We start from the raw sequence: 12,466 nt of genomic DNA, 5'->3' as shown, positions 1-12,466 counted from the left end.
TCAGAAACCTCAAATTTTGAAATATTGAAGGAATTCTTCTAAAATGAAATATGGGCTCAAGGAATTATGTTAAAAAATATGGCAAAGGGGTATCTTTTTAGTAGTGACCAGTGCTTCAAAGAGATAGGGAGAATTGATGGACAGGAACCTAATGATATACTGTCTAGTTCTACTTCCTGCTTTCTATAAAGGTGAGCTCTTATGATGCACATTTTATAGACCAGGTAGATAACACGGAACAGTAACCTTATCAAAAATGAATGCACCAAGTAATAGGCAATGCTAACACTATAAGCTGTTTAAGAAGAAACCCTACAGGATTTTTAAAAGAAAAAGCAAGCTGGTTTACTTTGCTGACTCTCAAAAAGTAACCAGAAAGAGCTCTGTTGTTCACTTCCTACCTCCCCTTAGTTGTGTGGGTGTCCTGCGAGAGGCCTGGAAGAGGAAAAACTGGGATTCCCTGAGGATGGGCTTTCCCAGACTCCCCAGAGCGGCCCAGCTTTGTGAATCAGTGCCGGGGGTGGACCTGGCAAGGCTTTCCCTTTACCCACACAGGCCATGATTAAGAAAGCCTCCATCTGTCAACAGAGACTTTCATCTGCATTTCCAGACCAGCTTCCTCCCAACTAACTCATTCGGTGATGCCACAGTCTGATGTTTATGACCTAACAGTTGATCACCATGGAAGTAGCACAAACCTTAAACTGTTGAGAAGCAAAACCAGAGTTGAGATGCTGGACAGTTTAGGAAAAGAAAAAAAGAAGACCCTTATTCATGGAGACCACATGTCAAGACTGAACACTCCACGCCTCGTGTGGGCACTTCCACCAGTTGCTAAAACTGATATTTGGACGCCTTTGTGCCTACTGGAGAACCCAGATAAGAATTTAGGGTAACCAAGTATAAACAAATGCCAAGGCATTTACAAATGAAGCGCAAAAATGTCGAAGGGAAAATGTGTATGTAGCAATTTAATGACATTTGGATTACAAATTCTCTTTCCTTACCTTTTTGCCAGCATGTGGCAATGGTTTTACAAGAGAAAGAAAGCGCGCTGAATGCCAAGAAAAGACTAAGATCCCCTAAAACTCAACCTTACAAATAGCCCTGATGGTATATTCACAAACTCGGAGTGTCAGGATAAACCCTCTGGTTGTTCCACACCCCCCCGATGAAAATAAAAGCTAAAATGAAAAAACAAGCCAATGGAATGAAATACTGCTTTTTAGTAAAGACAATCATATCAAATGCTGTGAGTGCCAGGGAGTCCTGGCACAGATGTCAGAAGTAGATGAGGACTGTGGCGCGGTCAAGGTGAAGTGAGTCTGACTTCCTGGCTTGCCCTTCCCAGACTACTATTCAAAAAGAGCTGCCCTTCCCCAGCCCTAAACAGCCCTGTACGAACAGTGTCTCCCAGTAGTGCTGTGGCTTACAAGTAATGTGAGAGTCTTTTTATAACTGCTGAGGTTTAATTTAAAAGGAAGCTCAGAATCAGCGGTAAAGGGAGGGGAACGATGTGAACTACAGACCATCTGAAATGGGGAAAATCATAAATACCAGAGTGTCTGATTATTTGAGTCTCTTGAAGCCGAATAATGAACCTTCTTCATGTTCTGCCTTTCTGGACTTGGCTCCCTCTGACAAATTTGCAGGCATCAGGGTCTGTCTGGAATTCATTCCAAGTTGGAGGGATATTTTTTCCCTTGACATTTTGCAGCTGAGACAGCCCTGATCAGGAAGCTGAGGAGCGTAACATTACCAAATATGTCCTTTCTCCTGCCCTTATATTTTATTTCCACAGGAAAAGAAGGCAGATGCTGGCCCATGAGACCTGGCCAATGAGAACGTCGCAACAGCAGGCGGCCTCTACTGGCAGTGGAGAAATTGATCAGATGCCATGTTTCACACACAAAAAGAAACTATTCTAGGTACCACCCGCTGAAATTTGTGCTACGCTGGAGGAAGAAGTCTGACAGTTTCCTACAAGTTGCCCAGCTATTTCGGGGGATTTATTTATCACCACGTTGGTCTCATTTTCTCAAGGACGTGTCCTTTAAGAAAGCAGGCTGTGTGGAGTAGTGGAAAGGGTGCAGGAATGAGAGTTAGGAGAGAGCTGGCTCTGTTGCTTGCTTACATACCCCTGCCTCTGACTAGAACATCCCACCTCTGGGGGCTTCACATGCTTTATTTGTATAATGAAGGTCTGGATGTGATGTCTTGGATCCTTTCTGGGTTCCCAAGACTAAAGGCAACAAGCCAGTTTGATCACATGCCTCAGGCACTATAACAAATTTGAATATCTGTCCAGATGTGTGTGTGTGTGTGTGTATACGTGTAATGCTTTATAACTATATTATAAACTTACAAAATATATAAAATACAAATTAAAAAGGAGATATATGTAAATTCTAACATTTTCTCTCCGAACTGTAATAGTTTATCTTAAATACAGCTGGGGCAAGCTCACATCTCTTCGGAAATGTGCTTTAAGGCACATTTCAGCTCTGTTTTTGTGACGGGTGCAAGATATTAGTCCTAAATCGCCATTTCCACACTGGCTAGGGAAGAACCTAAATCTGTCAAGTACCTGCAGGTTGCATACCTTTTGACTGCATATTAAACACGTGAGACAACTTTTTTTCTTTTAACATACCATCTTCTTGGTTAATCCTGTTATAACAATTTTAAAACAGAATAGTTACAGAGAAATTTCTTTACTGCGGAAAATAACAGTGGAAGCTAGTTGTAAACAGCAACTGACTTTTCATCTTGAGTCAGGGAAATGTTTCGGAGCAGCAGAGGTTGGGGAAGTCTGCAGCGTGAGTGCCTTGTCCAAGGGCGGAAGCTGCCTTTCAGCTCCAGTGGGCTGTCGTCATGCAGGACTGAAGGCTGCGTGCTGCCAAATGTGATTTCTCTAGAGACTCGGGAGACCTAGATGTTAACGTGAAATTTAGTGAATTTCTCAAATGAATGTTTCTCAGAAATTTAGAGCCAAGCATATGATGATGATGGGCCACCCCCAGCTAATGGGCAGGCCATTGGCAATCCTTGATCTCATATTCAGCTGATATAGCTTTGTAATTTTTTGTGAGAGTATTGGGACTTCGCAATCAGAAACCCGAGTTCTGGGCAGGGTGATTATGGATGTGGAAGACTGAAAAACATGAAATGGCATTTCATTGAGATCGTAATGTTTTTCTCTCACCAAGTTTTCAAAAAGAGCCCCTTGAATCCTCTTAAGGCTGTACCATCTATGTTGTTTCATCATTAAAATATGGAAAATATTATATTCCCCTTGATATATCTGTCATTTTTGTATATGGAAATCTCACAGAAAGATATATTCTTTTAAACAAATTTTGATGTTTTACTAGATCAGAGATTGGCAAGCTTTTGATAGATATTTTCCACTAACTACTTAGGCATTGTGGGCTGTATGTTCTCTGGTACAACTCCTCAACTCTGTGTGGCTACACAGAAGCAGCTGTAGACAAAACAGATGAATGAACCTAGCTGAGTTCCAATAAAACTTTATTGACACAAACAGGCTCTAGGCCATATTTGGCCCGTGGGCTGTAGTTTGCCAACTCCTGCAATAAATCATAAGGTCTTCTTCAAAGGGGTAATCTGTGTCTGATTCAACTCTGTATCTTCAGTCCATACAACCCTGGCACAGAAGAGGCACTCCATGAACATTTGCTAAAATAAATGGGAGGTTGTGGAACTTATATTTATGTCAATAATAATTAACTTCCCATTTGGATGACTGAAAATCCATATTAGGGGTTATGGGTGTGTTCACTCTGAGGCTTACATCAGTATATAAATTCCCTCACGGGGAATTTATATATAATGCTCCAAACAAGGGAAGGGGGTGCTCAACCAGGCTCCTGAAGCAAGTGACCTTAGGGAATGTTTAGACCCCACTCTTAGACTGATGGGCCGAAGACCAAGAGCCACAAGAAGATCCTTATAATTTCGCAGACAGGCTTCTCCCAAATCTTTCCTCAACTCTTTCAATAACGTAAATGACCAAATACCAAGTATCTATTGTTTCCTTACACTGTAGTGCAGTGCACACGCACTGAAACATTTCCCCATAACAATTCTCTCTTATTATGAGAAATTCACTGGAATGTTTTCTCTCTGCTTATATTTTATCTATTTTTAGTGCTGGTGACAGCTCTCTCAATTGATTTTATTACCCACCAGGTAGGGCATTTGGTTTGAAAATCAAAGAAACAGACTCAGTGCTTGTCCAAAGTGCTTACCATCTAATTGGAGAGATAAGACTTGCATACACCATAGTCTACAGAAAAGTCTGACAAGAGACAAGTTGTAGCATTGGTGGCACCTGGGCTTCTTCACTGGTGGTAGTTGCAGTTTTGAAATCACAGATGAGTGGTGGTATTGGTTTGGGCTGGAGCCCTGACACATGGAAAATCTGCCTGAAAGGGGTGGGTGGCAGGGGGGAGAAATGCGTGAAGTGGGACAAGGAAAACAAATAAATTTTTCAAGTAAAAAAGCAACACAAGACAGTTTCTTTCCTCCCAGTTCCATCCCCAGGGTGAAGGAGGAGAATCTGCATAAAAATTGATCAAGGATTTGTTGACTGGAACTGTGTACGAGAGGATTAAAGAGGAATGAGAGGTCCACACGGTTCATTTCCAAATGGAGTTGCCAGAGGGAATATCTGGAGAAGAGTAAGATTTGTTTAGTGAAGGTAACTCTTTGGAAGAAAGAGAAGACAAACTGTGAAGATTGGTGAAGTCAGCCTAGACATGATAACCTAGTTATCAAAAATATTTTTTAAGTATTTTTTGCTCATAAGATTTTTTAAGTTAGGGAAATACAGAAGCATAGCTTAATTTAGCTGGGGGACCTAGTTTGTTAAATCTTATATGGTTTTGGGTGGATAATGGAGAAAGAGCCAATCTAGAGGCTTTGGGTAGTCAAATGGTCAAGCAGATTAATTAGCTTTGATAGCCCCATTCAAGTTATGGGTAAAAACACATCAATCGGAACAGTGAAGGGGCAAGAAATGGAAGGGATGGAATTGGCAGAAAGGGCTCAGTGCTGGTGACAACCACACTAAAAGCAGCCACATGGATTTTCATCCACATAAAGAGATTAGAAAGCAGAGAACCCTTGTAGAAAAGCTCTGGAAGTGAGAACCAAGTCAAGATGGAAAAAAATAAAATAAATAGAAATGCCTATGAAATAGCTTGGAACAGATAAATTAATGCTCAAGAAAGACATATATACTGGAGAATCAGAAAACTAATGAATGTATAAAATAGTTTAAGAGAAAGGGAGACAAAACAGTAAGAGAAAATAAGAGGTTTAGTATTGAAACCCGGAAGAGGAGGAAATAATGTGAATAGATAATTGATTTTCATTATTATGTACGATTCCAATTTTATGGAGAAACTATCAGACAGCAACACATATCTTATTTAAAGATCATTTTCACTTTGACAATTGTATAATGGGGTTTTCAGTCTAAAGGGCTTTATGAAAAAAAATGAAAAATAGGAAAACAATAACAAAGCAAAGCTGATGGCATTCTCTATTACACAGAAGATGGCATCATGGAAATCAATAGTCTGGTTTATAGACACTTAAGGGAGCATGTCTGTAATTATGGCCCAATGACGTGAACTTCTGCCAGATTTTTCTTAAAATGAAATTAATTTTAAACCACTTTTGAAAATTCTTGGGTATTATGAGTACATCTAATGCTACTAAGTCCACCAGAAACCAGGCTTCATTACTTCATTGACATACTGTGTTTCAGGCAACACTTTTAGGAAGAACCATATATATTTTTAAAATATGTACAGTATTTTCTCTTAAAGTTTAGATATCATTATCTAAGTGGTTTATCCTAAATTTACAAGGCTTGTTGGGAATGAACACAGAGTCTTTAGCAGTGATAGTCTCAAAGTTATGGTTTTAAGGGCAAGGCTTATTGAGTTTGGTTTCAAAGTGCTGCTAAAGATTCTTTAACTTCTCGGAAGAAAAGGCATAAGTTATTTATCGGAGATAACTGAGAGTAAAAATCAAGCAGCAGGACAGGTCCAAGTAGCTCTGGATTTGTAGGAGGAGAGAGAAGGGGCACTCATCCTGGAACCTGGAATCTCAGGGAATTCTCTTGTTAGCCCAGATGCATCTTGTTGGATGGTTCATTCAAAGGTTTGATCATCTCCTTAGTAAAATGAAAAGCAGTAGCAGGTCTTCCCTGGTGGCGCAGTGGTTGCGAGTCCGCCTGCCGATGCAGGGAACACGGGTTCGTGCCCCGGTCCGGGAAGATCCCACATGCTGCGGAGTGGCTGGGCCCGTGAGCAATGGCTGCTAAGCCTGCATGTCCGGAGCCTGTGCTCCGCAGTGGGAGAGGCCACAACAGTGAGAGGCCCGCGTACCGCAAAAAAAAAAAAAAAAAAAAAAAAAAGGAAAGCAGGAGGCTTGAACTTTCCATCTTAGCTGTTGGACTCTCCCTCAAGATAGGGGCCCATCGTTGTCATTTGCCCTTGAAGACAATCACTATATTCTTTTTACTCTGGGAAACTCACCCTAATAGATGGCTTTTAGTATTTATTTATTTTTTTGAATTGAAGAAGAATTTATTCTTCAAAAGCCACTCTTCACACCGAATATATACGATGAACAGCATATAATTAGGATCTGCTAAGGATCCCTTAAGCCTGTGCTTCTTCACACTGTGGCCAGGGGGTTTTGTGTGAGCGTCAATGACAGAGTTTACTCAAGTTATAGCCTCAGCAGGGAGCACTTTTCTGGAGCACCCACTTTACTTAATGGTGTCATTTAAAACAAGTTTATATTAAAACAGATCTTCAGCATAAAACACATAAAACACAGGACTTCTAAGAGGCTTTTAGTATTGTGGAAAATTTTTTACTGGGCACTACATCTGCTACCAAGGTAGACTTAATATTTCATCACTTCTCTCTTTTCTCATTATCTTGGTTTATTTACCCAGGTAAACTCTTTATAAACATATATTTGTAATTTATCATCTGATATTATTATTCCGGCAAACGACTCATAAAACAATATTTCTAAAGTCCCGTTAAATGAGAGGTGTTGTGGATGGTAAGGAGTGACCTTTGAAAAGTGAGCATTTCCCTAAGCCTTTCTCTATGCAGGACAAGAATTTATTCTGCATATGTTGTGTACTGCAACTCAAAGCATGGAAATTTCAGTGACAAAACTTTGTCAGACAGAACATAAAAATGACTGATTTTTCCAGAAAAGAAAATGTTTAGAAAGGAAATGATATCACCAGAGTCCAAGGCAACTAACTAACAATATTTCCTGAGTACACAGAAAGATATTGTCAGATTAAAAGGACAACACTTCCTTTCCTTGTTGAGATGTCAGTAAGCCAGGTCACCGAACTCTGGTAGCTTGGATAGTACTGGGTCAAGTGTGGTCAGGCTGGGGAGTGCAGGGCTCAAGTTAGGAGTGAAATTGGAGGTCATCCTACCATATGTCTTAATATTTAAGTTATAAATAGGCTAACACACTGTAAAAAAAATGTTTTATTCTCTTACGTTGCTGTATGTAACTGTCCTAATGACAAAGTATAAATCTATGATTTTTATATGACTGGAAGTTAGCAAATTATCAAAGATAAGCATATTAATTTTTTATTGCACATGTCTGGGTGTCCAGTGATACCTGGATGACTGATAAAATAGGTACAGAAATTTTAAAATAGTATGAATTTTGTAACATTTTGAAGTGTTCCACAGTCACCATATGCAACTGTTATGAATACCACACTAGTTTGTGAGTATCTCCAGAATCATGAATTGGAAAAAGGCATAGCATGAAAAATGAAAAATGGTTGCTCAGTACCGTGGGAAACAACACTTTGATGAAAGAACGGATATGTTTATATTATCTGAGAGGAGGGATTTGATAAATTATTTAATATATTTTCTCTTACCTAAGGGCTTCTGCTGTTCAAATCCACTCCAAAGCAGTTTCTCTCTTCAATGGTAATAGTGACCCAGATACAATCACTTTTTCTAGGACACAGGGTGCAAGACAGGCAGAAGCATTTCCCTGGCCTGAACAATGTCAGTCACAAGTGCAGACATTTAGGGTTCCAGGTGTGCTATGTCAGCACTGGGTCAATGGTAAGGGCACCATGTTTCTTTACCAATGTTATTTATCACATATCTGGGAGATGCAGAGCTAAGGGCATTGGCCCTTTTACTTGCATGTAAAGACAGCACTATTCGAAGGTGATTTCTCAAGTGTTTTCATGGATGTGTAGAATACAAAAAGGTTTAAAGCACGAAAAAATTTCCCCAAAAGGATGTTATTATAAGGCTCCTTTTCAGACTAGAATTTGGTAATTCTGTGTATTATGTTGTATTATCAAGGTGGCCATTACCATGTAGGAATAGAGTTGTAGATTCACTTCTAGCAAAAGAGCTTCAACATATTTTTTTCTTCTCATGGTCATGGTCAAGTCTACTGCAGAGGAAACCCCCCGGTGTCTTGTTTTCTTATGAGAATTCCTGATCTAATTGAACCTGGCATCTACTTGATCTTAACCCCTGTGTTCTTGCTTTCATACCACTGTATCTTCTCACCCCAAAATCCCTCTGTCATCCCTGGTTTAATTTCAGTTTAATTACAATCATTTTCAATTTCTGATCCATCAAAAGGTTGGTCTTCCCTATGCATGCATTTCCCACTCCAGTCTCTTAACACTTTACAGGCTCTGAACAATGGCTCTCTGTTCCCTCCTGCTAGGTTTCCAGAAACAGGCTTTAGAAAGCTGCCATGTGTTGATCTTTCTTAACACTCCAACAAGGACCCCTCCGTGACTCACACACACAGAAAGCCAAAAGCCCTGAATGGTTGTTTATTCTCACCAGCTGGATGACCCTGCACGTGGCTCTCAGCATGGGCCAGAATTAGAGACCCTTGGAGAGGTGCGTCACATATATTTAAGTACAAACAAAACTGCATCAACTTGTGATTTGCTTAGATCCTTTAAGGGAGTTCAGAGTTAACCATGAAACTCAACCCAGCTTGTCATCTTTGCCTGTCCTCATTTATGCTCAAATGGGTAAGCAAGGATTAGGGATAGAGACCAGAGAAACATAAAAAAAAGTGGGGGCTTGTCATTTTCAAGAGCTTACAACACAATATTCAGTCTTGAGAACTGACACTCTGTGGATATAGAGCACATGACTCTTGATAGCCTGAGTAAAGAACTTGCTATATATGCTTCAGAGAAATAAAGATAGATGAATTTTTACCCCAATCATGAGTTATACGTAAGCTCTAGAAATTGTTCAGCTTACAGCTTCCCTGTCATCTGGATGTTTTCTGCCCGGTTTTGTGGAGTTTTTTTAAAATTGAAGTATAGTTGATTTACAAGGTTGTGTTACTTTCAGGTGTACAGCAAAGTGTACCTGAAATTAAAGAATATATACATTGTTTTTCAGATTCTTTTCCCATATAGGATATTACAAAATATTGACTATAGTTCCCTGTGCTATGCAGTAGGTCCTTGTTGTTTATCTATTTTATATATAGTAGGGTGTACATGTTGCTCCCAAATTCCTAATTTATCCCTCCCCCTGACATTTCCCTTTTGGTAACCGTAAGTATGTGTTCTATGTCTGTGAGTCTGTTTCTGTTTTGTAAATAAGTTCATTTGTGTCATATTTTAGATGCCACATGTAAGCGATATCCTATGATATTTGTCTCTCTCTTACTTACTTCACTTAGTATGACAATCTCTAGGTCTGTCCGTGCTGCTGCAAATGGCACTGTTTTATTCTTTCTTTATGGCTGAGCAGTATTGCATTGCATATATGTACCACATCCTCGTTATTCGTTAGTATTAACATTCAGCAACAGACTCAAGGGACCCCAACGCAGAAAGGTGAAGGTCCTTCTCTGCATAGTATTCTGCTCACGCACTGAGGGTCTACTTGCAAATTCCACCTGTCTCTCCCTCCCTCAGCTCCAGTCTCTACCTCCCCAACTCAGTGAAACTGAGGGGCTCTGTTTGGGCTCCTGCTTCATGGAGCATGGTTCGGTAAGTGCCGTTAGGTAGAAAACAAGGACATTTGCTGGGCTTGTGTTATTTGTTTTCCTTCTCTGAGACACCACAGTTCTGGCTGCTAATTATCCAGTTCCAGCTGCTGATGTTACATATTTTAACCAGTTTTCTAGTTGTTCATGGCAGGAGGGTAAGTCTGCTATCAGGTACTCCATTATGGATGGAAGCAGGAGTCTCCAATCACGATTATGGTTTAATAAGATAACTGAGATAAAGACTACTTATATATTTACCAAATCCATTTTCTCTTTTCCACACTGGAAGCAAGGAGTAGGCAATCAGTTCTGGAAAAAAGGTGTCTTAATCTCAAGAAGAGTCACAGTGAAGAAGCACACCCTTTTTCTGCCCCTGGATATTGTCTTGAGGATGTGAAATCTGGAATTGCTGACGTCAACTCATAACTAGCCTACAGAAGAGGTACATATGCCAAGAATGGCCACACAGAGAGATGAAAGTACCTGGGTCTTTGATGATGATATTGTGACAGTGAACTAGCCAGCCATGAAGTACGCTAACTTTAGACTTCTTATTTGGTGAGATAATAAACTCTTTTCCATTAGAACCAGTCAAATCAATGTTTTCTATCACTTACAAACAAATGCATTGTAACAGATACAATCCTTCTTATGAGTAGGTGACTTTGAGAGTCTTTAGCAGAAATGAGAGGGAAAGGATAATTATGAGGATATGGAGAGAAAGTGAGGAGTTCACTTCAGCACATGTTGGGTTTGAGTTACTTAAAGATTATCCAATGGGATGTCCAATAGGCAACCTGAACATGTGACCTGAAGAGGAGAAATCATAGATATTTGGAGGTCATTAGTGTACGGTCTTTGAAGCTATGTGTATGGAGAACACTGCTCAGGAGAATAGGTGAGGATGGAAAGCACCAATATTATTGGGGTGAGTAGTGAAAAAGAGCTAACAACAGAGACAAAGATGACATAGTAAGAGAAGAGCAGGAGATCAATAAGAAACTGGTCTCACAGATGTCACTTTGTTCATTGGAGATATCCATCAACTCTGATCTTAAGGAGAGTGTACTGCTCTCATTGTACAGGTAATCTAATTTTATCTTGTCCTTTCCTTGCAGACATCTGAAGAAGGTTGGAATAGGATCAGAGATGAATCATGAGGTCTGGCCTGGGGAAAAAGTCAGGATTACAGAGTAGATGAAAATGGAGGAACTAATGGAAACAGAGATGAATCTCAAAGATTTAATGTAACCAGGTCAGGTTCACTCTTGTTAATTTTGGCTATGCAACATGCTGTTTATCTATTTTTTTCAAAGTGGTATGTATAAGGATCCAAAACAAAGCCATAAAGGTTACAGCCTTTTATAATTTAAAAAAATTGTAAATTGAAATCTATGTAGTTAACCAATAGTATTCATAATTCTTAGATGTACTTTTCTAAGTTTGACAAGTTTATACAATAAATTGAAAGAGCATGTTTTTTTCTCCTAGGAACTAATCCCCTAGTTAGTAGACTCCAAAACTCTCTATTACTAAAGAAATGTAACCTGAAATTACCATTATAATAGTATTGATTTGGTGATTCCTTAATGATTTTTCTTTATGGAATCATGAGTATTGTGAACACTGCAAGGCTCCGAACATATTAATGCCATAGCATAAGACTTTTAAAAGTTTTGGGCTGGGTTCAAATAGGTTTAGAGGAATACTATTTCCCTAAACTAAAGGGAAATTTATATCCTTTGACTGTCAATCAAAAACTAAAGTCTTAAGCTTTAACATGTAAGTTAGCAATTGTAGATAGATACAACTGATCATTTTAAAGCCTAGAAAAATTTAATATTTATTAATCACACATGTAAGGAAAAATAACATTGGAAATAAATGTATTGAGAACTGACACTCTCCAGCATTTATTGTTTGTAGATTTTTTGATGATGGACATTCTGACTGGTGTGAAGTGATACCTCATTGTAGTTTTGATTTGCATTTCTCTAATGATTAGTGATGTTGAGCACCCTTTCATGTGTTTGTTGGCAATCTGTATATCTTCTTTGGAGAAATGTCTATTTCTGTCTTCTGCCCATTTTTGGATTGGGTTGTTTGTTTTTTTGTTATTGAGCTGCATGAGCTGCTTGTATATATTGGAGACTAATCCTTTATCAGTTGCTTCATTTGCAAATATTTTCTCCCATTCTGAGGGTTGTCTTTTTGTCTTGTTTATGGTTTCCTTTGCTGTGCAAAAGCTTTTAAGTTTCATTAGGTCCCATTTGTTTATTTTTGTTTTTATTTCTATTTCTCTAGGAGGTGGGTCCAAAAGGATCTAGCTGTGATTTATGTCATACAGTGTTCTGCCTATGTTTTCCTCTAAGGGTTT

At 39.2% G+C, this 12,466-nt stretch overlaps 1 protein-coding gene across 3 annotated transcripts in view; it reads right to left on the bottom strand.

Annotated features, from left to right (window-relative positions):
- LOC307195648 (uncharacterized protein) overlaps window positions 1–12,466 on the bottom strand; it is a 278,036-nt gene that overhangs the window by 100,084 nt on the left and 165,486 nt on the right. The window contains exon 5 of one of the 3 annotated variants that reach the window (XM_079939951.1): window positions 2,292–2,931. The exons of the other annotated variants lie outside the window; for them this stretch is intronic. Within the exon in view, the coding sequence (XP_079796077.1) occupies window positions 2,740–2,931 (192 nt within the window). The 3' untranslated portion in view covers window positions 2,292–2,739. Of the gene's footprint in view, window positions 1–2,291; window positions 2,932–12,466 lie in introns of those variants that run through there. 3 annotated transcript variants of the gene reach the window in all.

This window comes from Stenella coeruleoalba (assembly GCF_951394435.1).
Source record: "Stenella coeruleoalba genome assembly, chromosome: 12".
Classification (NCBI taxonomy): Eukaryota; Metazoa; Chordata; class Mammalia; order Artiodactyla; family Delphinidae; genus Stenella; species Stenella coeruleoalba.
Note: the sequence above shows the minus strand (reverse complement) of the source record. Positions and strands in the feature narration are given on the sequence as shown.